Source organism: Leopardus geoffroyi, chromosome A2, assembly GCF_018350155.1.
Source record: "Leopardus geoffroyi isolate Oge1 chromosome A2, O.geoffroyi_Oge1_pat1.0, whole genome shotgun sequence".
NCBI classification, from domain to species: domain Eukaryota; kingdom Metazoa; phylum Chordata; class Mammalia; order Carnivora; family Felidae; genus Leopardus; species Leopardus geoffroyi.
Window position 1 is genome coordinate 101,497,258 of NC_059331.1, and position 17,270 is coordinate 101,514,527.

At 38.2% G+C, this 17,270-nt stretch overlaps 1 protein-coding gene across 1 annotated transcript in view; it reads right to left on the reverse strand.

The window, feature by feature from the left end:
- The window catches only part of COL28A1 (collagen type XXVIII alpha 1 chain), a 176,010-nt gene that overhangs the window by 142,096 nt on the left and 16,644 nt on the right, over positions 1-17,270 (reverse strand). Inside the window, exons 7-9 of the mRNA XM_045494881.1 lie at positions 12,901-12,942; positions 8,313-8,339; positions 1,211-1,255 (exon numbers count right to left, since the gene is read on the reverse strand). Of these exons, the coding sequence (XP_045350837.1) occupies positions 1,211-1,255; positions 8,313-8,339; positions 12,901-12,942 (114 nt within the window). The remainder of the gene's footprint in view (positions 1-1,210; positions 1,256-8,312; positions 8,340-12,900; positions 12,943-17,270) is intronic.

Genomic DNA, 17,270 nt, shown 5'->3' on the forward strand with positions numbered 1-17,270 from the left:
ATTTTTTTTCAGATCTTTACATCTCTAATATCAAGATACGTCTTATAATCAATTGCATCTTCTGTTTGTAATCGGCAGCACTTTTTCTTTCTTTTTGGCACAGAATATAATAGGGCATTTCACAACCCCTGGCATCTTGGTCAATGAAGTGTGATGATTAGCTCTTTATCAACCGTTCTCATTTCAAACAGTTTTCAACAGTTACTGTTTAACTTTCATTTTTGTTCTTCTCTGTCCCCTTCTGTATTTTCAAGTCTGTGTCCACCTCCCATTTTCAATTACCCTCCAGGCAGAATCCATTCATTACTACAGTTTTCATTTTGCCCAGAGATAATTATCAAGCCTACATTTTTTTTCAGATCCACCTGGCCTTTAACTCTACAGTACTTGAAAAGCTTTCACAAAAGTCTCAAGCTATTTAAAGTGCTTAGTTACATAGGGCAGTGTCATCATCTTATTCTCTGCTTTTCACCTTCTGCCTCATTTTTTCTCCTTGACTCTCTCCCATAATTAAAATACAGATATTGAATGAGTTGAGTATCTTGGTAGCATGCTGTTAATAGTTCTTCACTATAATGAAAACTATTTTTACTCTGTACATTTTTGGATGCTTTGTCATTAAGTTTCAAATGTACTGTCTGTATATTTCTGACCCATTTAATATTGTCTCCATTTTAAATACTTTATTCACATTTATTTTTTAACGAAAGGTTAATACCCACCCAATTGCCTGTGGCGTACTGCAGTTTCAAAATTTCAATCCCCTATCTATGCCTAGTTCTGCCACATTATTTATAACTATTTCATTAACTTATTCCATAGAGTTCTTCACTCTATTTTGGAAAGTGCTTGTTGTCAGTGTTTACATCTGGAAAACAATTCCAGATGCAAAGACCCAACTGGAGCTTGAACTGACTTTGCTGGTTAAATTATCCTTTTTTGCCATAAAATTCCATAGGCCTAGCCTCAAAGGTTAGGGGGCCACAAAGCACCGTCTTAAAGATCCATATGAAAGGTATGTGGAGGCTCCATTAAGTAAAGTTAGGTATAGTTTTGTTTTCTGCTTCATGTTTTACAGACGTGAAAATTGAGCCAGTAACTTTCCAACTCCAGGAGTGAGAGCAAGGTAATGCATCCCAGGAATTTCCTCTTCGGGAAACTCAGCCCAAAGGGATCCCAGCTGTTAGCATTTTAAAAACATGTTCCTTACTTTGTCACCTTTTATTCCTGGTTTTCCACATTCTCCATTTTCACCCTAAAAAATAAAGAAATGAAACAAATAAGAAGACCTTTGCAGTCGTTTGGGGTTAGGATGTTTTAAAAAGTTTTCTTATGACATAAGCACTCTGATGGGTTTTACACAATTTTATCCTCAATCCTGTGGGTTATTTGGGCATTACACTCTGAAAAATTTTATCCATGAGTCATCTTCCACTTGACAGAATCAAATCAGTGATACCACCTAGTAAGGTTTGACATTTTTGAAAGGGAGATGACATTTAAAGGAAAGAAGCTAAGGTTTACCGAGTATCCACCATATGCTCTTTGTGATTTAAGTGAATCCACATTACAGCTCAATGAGATCAGTTTTACAGTTGTATTTTATAGATGAGAAAACTTAAGTTCACCCAGATAACTTTCCTCAAATAAGCAGCTCTGATTCAGAGTCCCTATTTTTGCCACACTATACTCCACCCTGAGTACCAGCTTTGATCAATTAGTAGTGTTTGCCCAGAGAACTGTGAGAGAAAGGTCCTGAGACCACGTCATGGCTTGGTGGGGAAAGGAGCCAGGAAGAATTAGCAAGGTCTGCTGGGGACGGGCATGGTGGCAAGAATCCCATATATTTCCAACACACTCTACTGCCCTGCCTTTCCTGGCATATTAATGAAAAAAGAACTAACATTTAAATTGTGCTTTACAGTTTATGATTAATTTTATTTAGCAGACATTATCTCAGGTAAGCTGACATTAACTGTCTGACACAGATATTATTAGCCCAATTTTACAGACTGAGAATTTGTGATTCAGAAGGTTAAGTACCTTGCTCATGTAGAATGAGAATTGGGACCTCTGAATACTAATCCACTGTATCAGACTTCTAAGACTTTGCATAATTAGAACCAAAATGTATCAAAGGCAATTAGAAAAACAGCTAAAGTTAAAATTTTCAAGTGCTTTCATGCTTTTATCTGAGCCTCAAAGCAATTGATTTAAAATTTTTTTTTTATTTTTTTAAATTTTTTTTTTTCAACGTTTATTTATTTTTGGGACAGAGAGAGACAGAGCATGAACGGGGGAGGGGCAGAGAGAGAGGGAGACACAGAATCGGAAACGGGCTCCAGGCTCTGAGCCATCAGCCCAGAGCCTGACGCGGGGCTCGAACTCACGGACCGCGAGATCGTGACCTGGCTGAAGTCGGACGCTTAACCGACTGCGCCACCCAGGCGCCCCTGATTTAAATTTTTTTTATATGAGCCTCAGCAATCAGACAACACAAAGAAATAAAAGGCACCCACATCGGCAAGGAGGAAGTCAAACTTACACTCTTTGCAGACGACGTGATACTCTGTGTGGAAAATCTAAAAGACTCCACCAAAAAACTGTGAGAACTGATCCATGAATTCAGCAAAGTTGCAGGATATTAAATCAATGTATAGAAATCAGTTGCATTTCTATACACCAATAATGAAGCAGCAGAAAGAGAAATCAAGGAATCGGTCCCATGTACAATTGCACCAAAACCCATAAAATACTTAGGAATAAACCTAACCAAAGAGGTGAAAAATCTACACACTGAAAACTATAAAACACATTAAAAAGATTGCAGAAGACACAAAAAATGGAAAAGCATTCCATGCTCATGGATTGGAAGAACAAATATTGTTAAAATGTCAATGCTACCCAAAGCAATCTACATATGCAATGCAATCCCTCTCAAAATAACACCAGGATTCTTCACAGAGCTAGAATAAATAATCCTAAAATTTGTATGGAACTAGAAAAGACCCAAATAGCCAAAGCAATGCTGAAAAAGAAAACTGGGGCACCTGGGTGGCTTAGTCAGTTAAGTGTCTGACTTAGGCTTAGGTCATGATCTCACTGTTTGTGAGTTTGAGCCCTACGTCAGGCTCTGTGCTGATAGGTTGAAGCCTGGAGCCTGGAGCCTGATTCAGATTCTGCGTCTCTCTCTCTCTCTCTCTCTCTGCTCCTCCCCACCCTCTCTTTCAAAAATAAATAAACCTTAAAAATAAATTAGAAAAAGAAAACCAAAGGTGGAGGCATCACAGTTCCAGACTTCATGCTGTATTACAAAGTTGTAATCATCAAGACAGTATGTTACGGCACAAAAACAGACACTCAGATCAATGGAACAGAATAAAGAACCCAGAAATGGACCTACAAATGTATGGCCAACTAATCTTTGACAAAGCAGGAAAGAATATCCAATGGAAAAAAAGACAGTTTCTTCAGCAAATGGTGTTGGGAAAACTGGACAATGACATGCAGAAGAGTGAACCTGGACCACTTTCTTACATCATACACAAAAATAAACTCAAAATGGATGAAAGACCTAAATGTAAGACAGAAAGCCATAAAGTCTTACAGGAGAAAACAAGCAAAAACTTCTTTGACCTTGGCCGCAGCAACTTCTTACTTGACATGTCTTCAGACGCAAGGGAAATAAGAGAAAAATGAACTATTGGGACCTCATCAAGATAAAAAATCTTCTGCATAGCAAAGGAAACAGTCAGTAAAACTAAAAGGCAACAGATGGAATGGGAGAAGATATTTGCAAATGACATATCAGATAAAGGGTTAGTATCCAAAATCTATAAAGAACTTATCAAATGCAACACCCAAAAAAAAAAAAAAAAAAAAAACAACTAACACCGAAAAAATGAGCAAAAAACATGAATAGACACTTTTCCAAAGAAGACATCCATATGGCTAACAGACACATGAAAAAATGCTCAACATCACTCAGCATAAGGGCTGATGTGGCAAATCAAAACCACAATGAGATTCCACCTCTGACACCTGTCAGAATGGCTAACATTAACAACTCAGGCAACAACAGATATTGGTGAGGTTACGGAGAAAGAGGAATGCTTTTGCACTGGAGGTAGGAATGGAAACTGGTGCAGCCACTCTGGAAAACAGTATGGAGGTTCCTCAAAAAATTAAAAATAGAACTACCCTATGACCCAGCAATTGCACTACTAGCTATTTATCCAAAGGATACACGAGTACTGATTCGAAGGGGCACATGAACCCCAACGTTTATAGTAGCACTATTGACAATAGCCAAAGTAAGGAAAGAGCCCAAATGCCCACCAACTGATGAATGGATAAAGAAGATGTGTTATATATACAGTGGAATATTGCTCGGCAGTCAAAAAGAATGAAAACTTGCCATTTGTAACAACGTGGATGGAACAAGAGTGTATTACGCTAAGTGAAATAAATTAGAGAAAGATAAATACCATATGATTTCACTCATATGTGGAATTTAAGATACAAAACAGATGAACATAAGGGAAGGGAAGCAAAAGTAATATAAAAACAGAGAGGGAAACAAATCATAAGAGACTCTTAAATACAGAGTACAAACTGAAGGTTGCTGGAGAGGAGGTGGGTAGGGGGTTGGGTAAATGGGCAAGGGGCATTGAGGAGGACACTTGTTGGGATGAGCTCTGAGTGTTACATGTAAGTGATGAATCACTAAATTCTATTCCTGAAATTATTATTACACCATATGTTAACTAACTTGGATTTAAATTAAAAATAGAATAAAATAAAATAAAAATGTTTTATTTGAGCATAATTGACACACAGTGTTACATTAGTTTCAGGTGTACAACATAGTGATTCAACTTCTCCATACACTATGCAATGTTCACCGCAAGTGAAGCTACCATCTGTCACCATACGATGCTGTTACAATATCACTGACTCTATTCCTTAAAAGCCATTCATATTTTTAAGATATGGCAACTCAACTGGAGAAGCTAAATGAATTACTTAAATGCACATGCTAGCCAGTGGCTCCTAGTCCAGCGCCCTCACCACTGCTTTATCATCCATGTGCTGTAAGCATGCTTCTCAAAATGCCACCTCACAGTGACATAAGAAACTTGCACTACAATGATCAGTGCCCTGCTTCCTTCATTAAAGAAGTCATGCTGTGAAAAATGAATGTCAACTGAAGTAAACAGTGTGTTTAGTGATATAGTGGGTTTATATTCTGGTGCAATCTTTATGTCATGACAAAATACCATCAAGCAGTTCACAGGTTGACGGCCAGCATACAGACCACACTTTGAATAGCTCCGCTCTAAGAAGGGAAATAACCATTGTAACCACCAATTATGGATCCAAAGTCCAAACCTTTACATTACTGCTAATCCCCACAGCAGATTAGATTAGAGAGAGAGAGAGAGATCTCCATTCATAGATGAGGAAAAGGAGACTCCGAGGGATTAAATAGTTTGCCTGTGACCACAAGCTTGAGTCTGTTCGATTCCCAAGTCCATGGTCATCAGCCACTCAAAGCTGAACAAGGCATACCACCGTGGTCTGCAAGATACTTTCCACTAGCCTAGAGTACTACATGGGGTGTCGCTGGCATCAGGAGCAAGAAAGAGGGAGGTACAATTCCTAGATCCAGCTATGCCTCTGTTCAAAAGCAATCTGTTCTCTCTCCACATCATATTGTGAGTCAGACTGACCCAGGAAAAACTGAGCTTTCACTTAGAACAAGTTGAACATTTATTTCTGAATGCAAATGGAAACTCACTCTTGAAGAGTCAATTAGAAAGCAATTAATTTAATAATGTTGGATAGGAATAAAATGAGTCAACCACCAAAATATAAAACAGAAAAGTACCATAAATACACTCAAAATTCTTTTGGCCAGAATTCACATTCCATTTGTCCAGACAGATTTGTTAGCTATAGGTCCTGAGGAACAGCATTTGTTTTGGGGGCAGACTTCCATCAATGAAAATATTGTACTCCTGTTATTCGCCTTTGTAAAGGCGTTTTCTTTTTTGGTGGGCTCAGTAATCCCTGTGGAATGGCCACAATTACAATTTCACAGAGCAAGTGCTTCAGAAAGCTATGAACAGATTAGCTCTGTTCCCAGCCTCTGATTTCTGATGCTGCTGTTCCTGGTGAAATTCTGGTTTGAATGTCAATGGTTCAGGGTCACTCTACCCTGACAACTTGTATTTTCCAAATGAGAGCTCCACCAGTGATTCTATAATTTTCCAGAAGGTTAAAATGAGTCTTTTCATATATATAAATATACAAACACACACATATATACTATATTTGTAGTATACTATATGCTATATAATACATATATATATATATACAGTATATATACATAGCACTATATATACTATATAGTGTGTGTTTATGCGTGTGTGTGTGTGTGTGTGTGTGTGTATGTATATATATTTAGTGTTCATGACTAGCTCATATTATAAATCAAGATGGGGGACCTGTATAATTTTCTTAAACTATACATAGGACAATTTTACAATCATGAAATTTTCTTAAATTTCCTATTTTATCATTTGTTCCCTGCCTCTTCATAACAGCACCTTGCATTTTATCGACCAGCAAATAGCTTATAAGACATTGTCACATCCATTATTCCATTTGCTTCTCCAACCACCCTGTAAATTAGGAGGCCTATATTAATCCAGCTCTATATGGATGAAGAAACAAACACTTAACATTTCTAGTGACTGGGGACAGATTTATTTGCCTGTATGGAGACTCACCTCTAATATTTGCAGGGCCCAGGGCAAGACTGCAAGCAGAGGTCTATGTACCATGTATCTAAACAGCTGAAAGTTATAAATTAAGCTAATAACCAACCTAGTAATGTTCTAGCTTCCTTTTTTGACAAGTATCAATAGGAATAAAAATGAAAGAATTGTGGTATTCCTTAGAGGTCCAAGTGCTAGTACAACCCCATGCCCACAGCCTACAGACCAGCTCCTACTTGGCCTCTCCCCACCTCTGGTTCCTCCCAGGAGAGGAGGAACAAATGCACAAGAAGGTGCCCCAGGCAATACAATACAGTGAACCTCCCACCAGGGCCCCTTCCAGCCCCAAAACCAACTTACATTTTGTTTCCCCTCAGGCCTGGGGAAAAGATGGACAGAGGAAAGATGTTTGTATCTGCCTTCAAAGCAGGCTCAGGCCATTTTGCAGGGACTTCTGGGGTCTTGGTTACCTAAAGTGTGGTCCAGGTTTAAAGGGGCATAAGCCTCATGCCCTGTAGCTTCCTGGATCCTTCGGGGGTCAGAAGGCCATAGGAGACCCAGAGAAAGACCTCTTGCCCTAGGTCTGAGGGCTGTAGACAGGATGAACGAGGACATGCTCTATTTTCAGATAGAACATCTGGTGATAGAACTGTGACAATCTATGAATGAGCGCTTGAGGCGCTTGGGTGGCTCAGTTGGTTAAGCATCTGACCTGGGCTCAGGTCATGATCTGAGTCACAGTTCCTGAGTTCCAGCCCTGCACCCGGCTCTGTGCTGACAGTTCAGAGGCTGGAACCTGCTTCAGATTCTGTGTCTTCCTCACTTTCTGCCCCTCCCCTGCTTGTTCTCTCTCTCTCTCTCTCTCAAAAATAAATAAATAAATAAATAAATAAATAAATAAATAAATAAATATTTTTTAAAAAATCTATGAATGAACCATGAACAACTGTCAACATGGTTCTTGAGCCCCCATCCACTTTGCTAACTTTCTAATTTGTAAAGAATCATAAAATAGTCTACCAGCCCATAACTTTTGTTGGTTTGTCAAATTTATTCCCCTTGCAAGCTCCACCCAGATGTCTCACTGTATAAAGAGGTTCCTTATTGTCTAACCAGAATAAATCCTCTTGCTTCTACAAGAGGATTTGATGTCTAGGTTTTGGTGTCTAGCTTTCATAGGAAGTTAAGCATCAAGGTAGCAACCTAACTGAAGTATTGCCGCATCCATTTTCATTTGGAACTTTTAGTCTGTGCTACATGGCTGGTAAATAGGGGTCCTCATGTTTGCAGAGCTGAGAGAGGCTGGATCCTAATCTCAGGCATCTTAGGATGCTTTTCACCCCTTCCAACACATCTCTGTACCTGAAGTTTATTATTTTATGTTTACAGACTTAAGAGTGTACTTGGGAATTAGGGAACCTAGACTTAGGAAAATAAAGGAAAACAACTTTTATTAAGTACATAAATACAGTTATGCTTCTGTTTTTCTCTCTGAAATCCTGGCCTATCTATTCATTGTTACCAACTTACCTTCTCACCTTTGTACCCAGGGATTCCCTAGTTACAAAAGAAAAAAAGAAAGAAAGAGTAAAACATATTAGAAGACATAGTTGGAGGAAGTATTTGATGTTTTTCATTTACAAAGTATAAAAAAACACATCTGTACGGTCAAGGAAAATAAGACCACACACAGAAATGTAAGCTATTTTACTTCTCTGGGGAGAAGAAAAGAACCCATTTTCCCCTTTATTACATTCTATTCTCAGTTCCACATATTTTTTTCAAACCCAATTTCTTACCCTTTGGCCCAAAGCTGAAGGAGAAACTATACACTGAAACTTATAAAAGGGACGACCTACAATGCTCCATTCAAAATTGTTATATTGACTTTTCAACTATGAACTATCATAGCTGAGAATGTTTCACAGAGACTGTTAGAGAAATTGGCTTTGAAAATGAGCTGAGATAATGGCCTTTACAGTGTATGTAAATATTTATATCCATTATGGTCCTCCTTTCAAATTCAGTCTCGAATATGGAACATCAATGAAATGCATGGTTCCTTTATCAACCCCAATGAGACGGTGGCCTTTAAGGCACTATATTTTATCTCATGCTAACTATGGGGCTAACTCCTCTTCTGTGTCACTCCTGGGAATCCTGCACAACCTCCTCCATTGCGTCCCTGCCTGTGAGCCCTCGAAGTAATATGATTCTGAATATTAAGTGAACTAGGAAATTAACAACTTTAAGCAAGAGCAAGCCTTTTCCATATAGGACTTTATATCTTTTTCATACAACAATAGCTCTTAAGTATGAAAATAAAATTGTAAGATATATTTTAAGTGAGCCGGAGAAACCGATGGAGAAACAAGCTATTATCACAGTTACATGTGTCAGATGACAAAATACTGTTTTGTATGACTCTTTTTTACAAAAGGCAAAAAAAAGGAAAACTTCGGGAAGGAAATAACACTTCTCTCCAAATGAGTGGTCACTGGGAAATTGAAACTAAAAATAGAACTACAGTCAAAAGTATTGTTATGCTGCATTTTAGTTCTTCTTAGATATGTTTATTAGCACAAAGGGTTTAGGTTTTAGTATTGTGCTTAAAATTAAAGGCCACATTATAGATAGTTAAATTGGGGTACTTTATTAAAACAATTCATGTTTGCAGCAAAAACCTTACTTTTTTATATTATACTCCTTTTTCCCCTGTTTTTCTTTCTGAACTCTCTGATCAATTTATTGTTTGATTGTTATCAGTTTCCTTCCTTCCCTCCTGCCTTCCTGCCTTCCTTTCTTTCTTCCTTCCTTGACATCTTAATTACCAGTTTGAAAGTATGCAAATTTAAGATATCCAAAACTGCACTCATTGGTCTGCCAAATTTGTTTCCTGTTTGTATTAGTGGTGCCATCATATTTCAAATCACACAGAATCAAAAGTTTATCTTTTCTCTCTACTTGCCCCTTACATTCCTTGAATCCAACCAGTTAAAATTCTGCAACAACTGTCACTGCATTTAGTTTTAAGTCCATCCTTTCTACTGTCCCCCCCACCCCCAACGCCCCAGCCAGCAGGATCCTCTGTGACCCACTCCTACTTAGCTCCATAACCTGTCTACCACCACTCTTTGCCAAGTTCTGGCTTTCTTTCCGTTTCTTCAGCCTACAAGCTTGTTCCCACGCAAGAGTCTTTGTACCTACTGCTCTTTCTGCCTAGAACATCCTCATAACCTGGTTTTATTTATTTATTTATTTTTTTAAATGTTTATTTATTCTTGAGAGAGAGACAGGGACAGAGACAGAGTATGCGTGGGGGAGGGGCAGAGGGAGAGGGAGACAGAATCCGAAGCAGGCTCCAGGCTCCAGGCTCCGAGCTGTCAGCACAGAGTCCGACGCAGGGCTCAAACACACAAACCGTGAGATGATGACCTAAGCCAAAGTTGGATGCTTAACCGACTGAGCCACCCAGGCGCCTCACGTATGACCTGGTTTTATAGGTCAAGAACACATCTCATTGATGAAATCTCATTCATTTGTTGGCCTGTTGATTGCTCACCCTGCTAGCACACTGTATGAAACAGGAACTATCAATCTTGCTCACTGTATCCCCAGCACCTAAAGAAGGGCCCGGCATATACCAAGCGCTCAATACATATTTGTTGACTATATGAGTCAGTGTCAGTCCCCACAGCCTATCCTTCTTGCCTTCTACGGTTCTCACAATGTTCTCTTCTTCTCTATTCTGTCATCACTGTGGCCCCATTCTATCCAATTGAATGTGATTTAATTCCCTAATAGCCACATTAAGAAAATGACAACAGGTGAAATTAATTTTTAATAATATATTTTACTGATCCCTCTAGGTCTGAAATACAAGGGTTTCCAACATTTGGCCAATATAAAAATTATTCATGAGATATTTTACATGTTCTTTGGCACTAAGTCATCCAAATTCATTGTGTATTTTACTCCTACAGCACACCTCAGTTCAGGCTAGCCATGTTTCAGCTGCTCAGTAAGCACATATGGCTAGTGGCTTTCATCCTGCCCGGAGCAGCCCTAGCCAATGTCCCTGTTCTCAGACAGGCCGTAACAAAAAACCTTCTTCTAAGTACTCCTTCTTTCTGTTTATTCCCACTTCAATTTCCCCTTGAGAGTCATGCCAGATTAATCTTCCAAGTACACAGTTCTTGGGTTGCACCCTTCATTTGAAATCTCAATCTCTCACCTAGCAGAGCCCAGATCTACAGTCGGCATGGAACATCCACTCTGCCCTTCAAGCTGTGTCTGCCAACATCCTCTTTAGGCACCTCCTCTCACCATTTTCCAACCCATAGCCTTCCCTCAGGTCGATGCTCATGGCACTCTCCATCTGGAATGCTTGTCCCTTCCACCTTTCTGGTCTATCCTTTCCAGTCACAGTCCTACTCTCCAGAAGTCATTCTATAAAACCCATCCTGATAGCTTCAATCTTCTCTGAAGGCCCATAATAATTTGTGCATGCAGTTTTTACAGTATTTTGACATTCTGCTTCATGGTGTAGCTATTTTTTTTTCAAAAATTAAAGTATAGTTGGGGCGCCTGGGTGGCGCAGTCGGTTAAGCGTCCGACTTCAGCCAGGTCACGATCTCGCGGTCCGTGAGTTCGAGCTCCGCGTCGGGCTCTGGGCTGATGGCTCAGAGCCTGGAGCCTGTTTCCAATTCTGTGTCTCCCTCTCTCTCTGCCCTTCCCCCGTTCATGCTGTGTCTCTCTCTGTCCCAAAAATAAATAAACGTTGAAAAAAAAATTAAAAAATAAAATAAAAAAAAATTAAAGTATAGTTGACATACAATGTTGCATTAGATTCAGATCTACAACATACTGATTCAATTTCTCTATACGTTATGCTATGCTCATCACAAAGTATAACTACAATCTGTCACCATACAATGTTCTTACATTACTGTTGACTATATTTCTTATATGGTACCTTTCATCCCTGTGACTTATTCATTCCATAACTGGAAGCCTATACTTCCTACTCCCATTCACCCATTTTGCTGCCCCCAGACTCCCTTTTGGCAACCAATATTGTAGCTATTTTAGATATTTTAATCTCTCCTATAACAAACTTTTCAAAAAACATGAGTGCTTTGTCTTAATTTCTTTTCACATAATAATATGCTTTACATGTAGACAACACCTAAAAAATACTTCCTAAAAGAACAACACACATATCTGAATGAATTTCCATTGATTATCAAACTTTCTATTAGACTTACTCATCAAGTTGATTAAAGACACCAAGAGACAAGTTTTTAAAACCTCTGGGCCTGTCTCCTGGGCTTTTGCCAGGGGGTCAGCCAGGAAGACAAATGTGACATGGTCTTTTTTTATTAACTGTACACCCTTCTCTGCTCTTTGCAACTTTACTACAACTCCCAGAAAAATGAAAAAGAAGAAATTTTCTGTAATTATTTCTCAGGCAATCTCTAACATCTTCTAATTTTAGAGATAATAAATCAACTAGAATGCTTTTTCTTTTGTCTGCAGATCAAATTTACAAAAGCATAGTTTAGACTATTAGTTCTGTGCTCCCAGAATTTTTAACGCATTCTCTATTGGAAAAAAAACAAACAAACAGAGGTGTCTGGGTGGCTTAGTTGGTTAAATGTCTGACTCTTCATTTTGGCTCCGGTCATGATCTCATGGTTCATGAGATTGAGCCCCACGGCCAGCTCTGCACTGACAGTGTGGAACCTGCTTGGGATTCTCTCTCTCCCTCTTTCTCTTCCCTTCCCCCTCTCAAAAATAAATAAACATATTTAAAAAAACACAAGAAGCAAAGAAAAATATTTTCCTGAGTTGAGTCTTCCACAAATCCCACTTAGGTATCCAAGAATGTCATGTGCTTGACCACCCTGTGTCATCATCACTCCTGTTGAGCAGAACATTTTCTCCCCATATTTCCATTTCCAAGGTCATATCTGTCTGACTGCCCATCTGTGCCATCAAGAGCACACATATATGTAAGTCATTTTTGCACTTGTACTACAGGGGGCAAAATAATCATTTACAGAACCTTAGCATCCTAGATTACATTCTGGGGAAAGCATTCCACTTGCATACATACCCCTGGGCCTCTTTCTCCAGGCTCCCCTTTTTGAGCATCACCCTGTGGGGGAGAAAAAAAACTCAGTCAAAATTCCACAGCCCTACAGAGTGACTGATTGCTCAATAAGATGCTCGGAATAAAATTATTCCGAATTCCCAGATTAATAGGTTAACCCAGTGGGGAAAGAATCTTTGGCCTTCACCATTGACATTTTCACCATGGAGTCTAGGGAAGAAAATCGCTGTTCAGATAGCCTTTGCCCTTTGGAGCGAAGCCAGATGCATAGGGTACAGACTCCAGATACATTTTCATAGCTTAGGCCTAGGTTTGCTTCTCAGTTTAACAACACAGCCCTTGTTCTCAAATGCAGCATTGTACCCAATCGGAGCCAGGCACTCTGGCTTTTCTCCAAGGGGCTTTGGAATGTTTTCCAAGATGTCCTTAAGAGTAATTGCTTGATTTCGGCAAGACTTAGGAAAATATATGATGTGGCACAAAATTTCAAGCCAAATAAATGAAATGTAAACATAAATTTAAAACAGGTATTTAACAAAACAAAAAGAAGACACGATGGCATCATTTCGGATTCACATGATGAGGAGGTACAGTTGTGTGTGTTGTAAAGCTGCTCGAGGATTCTTCACATTCCCTTTCTTTTTGTTTTTAATTTAATTAATTTTTAAAATTTCATCCAAGTTAGTTAGCATATAGTGCTTTCAGGAGTGATTTCAGGAATAGATTCCTTAGTGCCCCTTACCCATTTGGCCATCCACCCTCCCACACCCCCTCCAGTAACCCTCTGTTTGTTCTCCATATTTAAGAGTCTCTTATGTTTTTGTCCCACTCCCTGTTTTTATGTTATTTTTGCTTCCCTTCCCTTATCTTCATCTGTTCTGTGTCTTAAAGTCCTCATATGAGTGAAGTCATAGGATACTTGGCTTTCTCTGACTGACTAATTTCGCTTAGCATAATACCCTCTAGTTCCATCCTCATAGTTGCAAATGGCAAGATTTCATTCTTTTGATTGCCGAGTAATACCTTATTGTATATATATGCCACATCTTCTTTATCCATTCATCCATCGGTGGACATTTGGGCTCTTTCCATTCTTTGGCTATTGTTGATAGTGCTGCTATAAACATTGGGGTGCATGTGCCTCTTTGAAACAGCACACCTGTAACCCTTGGATAAATACCTAGTAGTGCAATTGCCAGGTCATAGGGTAGTTCTGTTTTTAAGTTTTTGAGGAACCCCCAGACTGTTTTCCAGAGTGGATGCACCAGTTTGCGTTCCCACCAGCAGTGCAAAAGAGATCCTCTTTCTCCACATCCCTGCCAATATCTGTTGTTGCCTGAGTTGTTAATGTTAGCCATCTGACAGGTGTGAGGTGGTATCTCATGGTGGTTTTGATTTGTATTTCCCTGATGATGAGTGATGCTGAGCATTTTTTCATGTGTCAGGTGGCCATCTGGATATCTTCTTGGAGAAGTGTCTATTCATGTCTTTTGCCCATTTCTTCACTGGACTATTTGTTTTTTGGGTGTTGAGCTGGATAAGTTCTTTATAGATTTTGGATACTAACCCTTTATCTGATATGTCGTTTGTAAATATCTTCTCCCATTCCATTGGTTGCCTTTTAGTTTTGCTGATTGTTTCCTTTGCTGTGCAGAGGTCTTTTATTTTGATGAGGTTCCAATAGTTCATTTTTGCTTTTGCTTCCCTTGCCTCCAGAGACGTGTTGAGTAAGAAGTTGCTGCGGCCAAGGTCAGAGAGGTTTTTGCTTGCTTTCTCTTCAAGGATTTTGATGGCTTCCTGTCTTACATTTAGATCTTTCATCCATTTAGAGTTTGTTTTTGTGTATGGTGTGAGAAAGTGGTCAAGGTTCATTTTTCTACTTGTCTCTGTCCAGTTTTCCCACCACCACTTTCTGACGAGACTGTCTTTATTCCACTGGATACTTTTTCTTGCTTTGTCAAAGATTAGTTGGCCACATGTTTGTGGGTCCATTTCTGGGTTCACTATTCTGTTCCGTTGGTCTGAGTGTCTCTTTTTGTGCCAGTACAATACTGTCTTGATGATTACAGCTTTGTAATACAACTTGAAGTCCAGTATTGTGATGCCTCCTGCTTTTTTTTTTTTTTTTTTCAAGAGTGCTTTGGCTATTCAGGGTCTTTTCTTGTTCCATACAAATTTTAGGATTGTTTGTTCTAGCTCAGTGAAGAATCCTGGTGTTATTTTTTAGGTATTGCATTGAATATGTGCATTGCTTTGGATAGTATTGACATTTTAGCAATATTTGTTCTTCCTATTGAGGAGCATGGAATAGTTTTCCTTTGTGTGTGTGTGTGTGTGTGTGTGTGTGTGTGTATGTGTGTGTGTGTGTGTATTCTTCAATTTCTTTCATAAACTTTCTATAGTTTTCAGTGTGTAGATTTTTCACCTCTTTGGTTTGGTTTATTCCTAGGTATTTTATGGTTTTTGGTGCAATTATAAATGAGATCGATTCCTTGATTTCTCTTTCTGTTGCTTCATTGTTGGTGTATAGCAATGCAACCGATTTCTCGACATTGATTTTATATCCTGCAACTTTGCTGAATTCATGAATCAGTTCTAGCAGTTTTTTGGTGGAATCTTTTAGGTTTTCCATATAGCATATCATGTCATCTGCGAAAAGTGAAAGTTTGACCTCCTCCTGGCTGATTTGGATGCCTTTTATTCTTTGTGTTGTCTGATTGCAGAGGCTGATTTCCAATACTATGTTGAATAACAGTGGTGAGAGGAGACATCCCTGTCTTGTTCCTGACCTTAGGGGGAAAGCTCTCAGTTTTTTCCCATTGAGGATGATATTAACGTTGGGTCTTTCATATATGGCTTTATGATCTTGGGGTATGATCCTTCTATCCTTCCTTTCTTCAAGGTTTTTATCAAGAAAGAATGCTGTATTTTGTCAAATGCTTTTTCTGCATCTGTTGAGAGGATCATGTGGTTCTTGTCCTTTCTTTTATTGATGTGATGAATCACATTGATTGTTTTGCAGTTATTGAACCAACCCTGCATCCCAGGTATAAATCCCACTTGGTCGTAGTGAATAATTTTTTTAATGTATTGTTGGATCCAGTTGGCTAATATCTTGTTGAGGATTTCACATTCCCTTTCTTTGACAAGCAAGTAATTGGCTTTCACGTATCTAAATACTTTAATGCATCTAACCTATTCTCTTTTTCATTACCTCCCTAAACATAGTTTCAGATGTGCAGTTATTGGGTTAAATTCTGAGTATTTGAATACATCTTATGTAGTGCCTAATTGCTTTCCAAAATGTGCCAAGTTACCTTTGCAATGAACAAACCACCCATTGCTATCACTAGTTATTATTTTAATATCACTGTGCTAACTGCTATAAAAAAAAGACATTTTTTTAAAATCTGAAATACACAAAAAAAAAAAAACCCAACCCAAACTATGTGAACTAGAAAATTGCTCTCCTCTCCACACAAAAACAACCCAACAACCCTGGACTCCAAAGTTTCTAAAATGTGAATAATTAATATTGAAGGGTACCTCATTATCTCTTTTTAAGAATCATTCACTATACAGTGAAAATAAATATTCTTCTACTTCTTTATTTACTGGTTTTATTTCCTTTCTTGAAAATTGTTGGTTCCTTTTACCAATTAATTATTAGTGGTTTGATATTTCCTTATCTGTTTTATAAAGTCTTTATATACTATAGAAATTAACCCAATATCCATTGTATTTAAAGCAAATATTTCCCTGTTTTCCTCTTCATTTTAATTATTATTTTTCATTATATAGAATTTTGCCATAAATTTTCACATAGTTGTATCTCTCCTATGACTCTTTTCATCACTCTTGAACTTGGAAGATCATCATCTGAAATATTATCTGATTTTTAAAAAATTAATCTAGAATATTTTTTTATGGGCTCACAAATAAAAGAACTAGGGAAATGCCTGAAGATGGTCTGGGAGTAAGAGATACTTGTTTTTTCTATTATTATCATAGGTCAGTTATACATAAAATGGATCTATAAAAAAACATAAGTGCCAATATCAATTTCATATGGGATATGTATTAGTAATTCATGGAACAATGTAAAAATTAATTGGGTCACCATTACGTAATTACCAATTTCTATTTGTTCAGTATCCCTATGTTTCCTAGATTTATTAACTAAAATGGTCATATATTACTTAGAATTTGTAAATGCAAGCTAACACAAACCAGATAATATGGGAAGTAAACATCCTGTAGTCTTCACAGAAATCATCATATTTCCGGCACTGACATATAGTACAGTTCTCTTTTGTTTTCTTCAGTTTTGTTCTTTAAATGAATCTAGAAAGAGATACATTGGTTTATAAAGA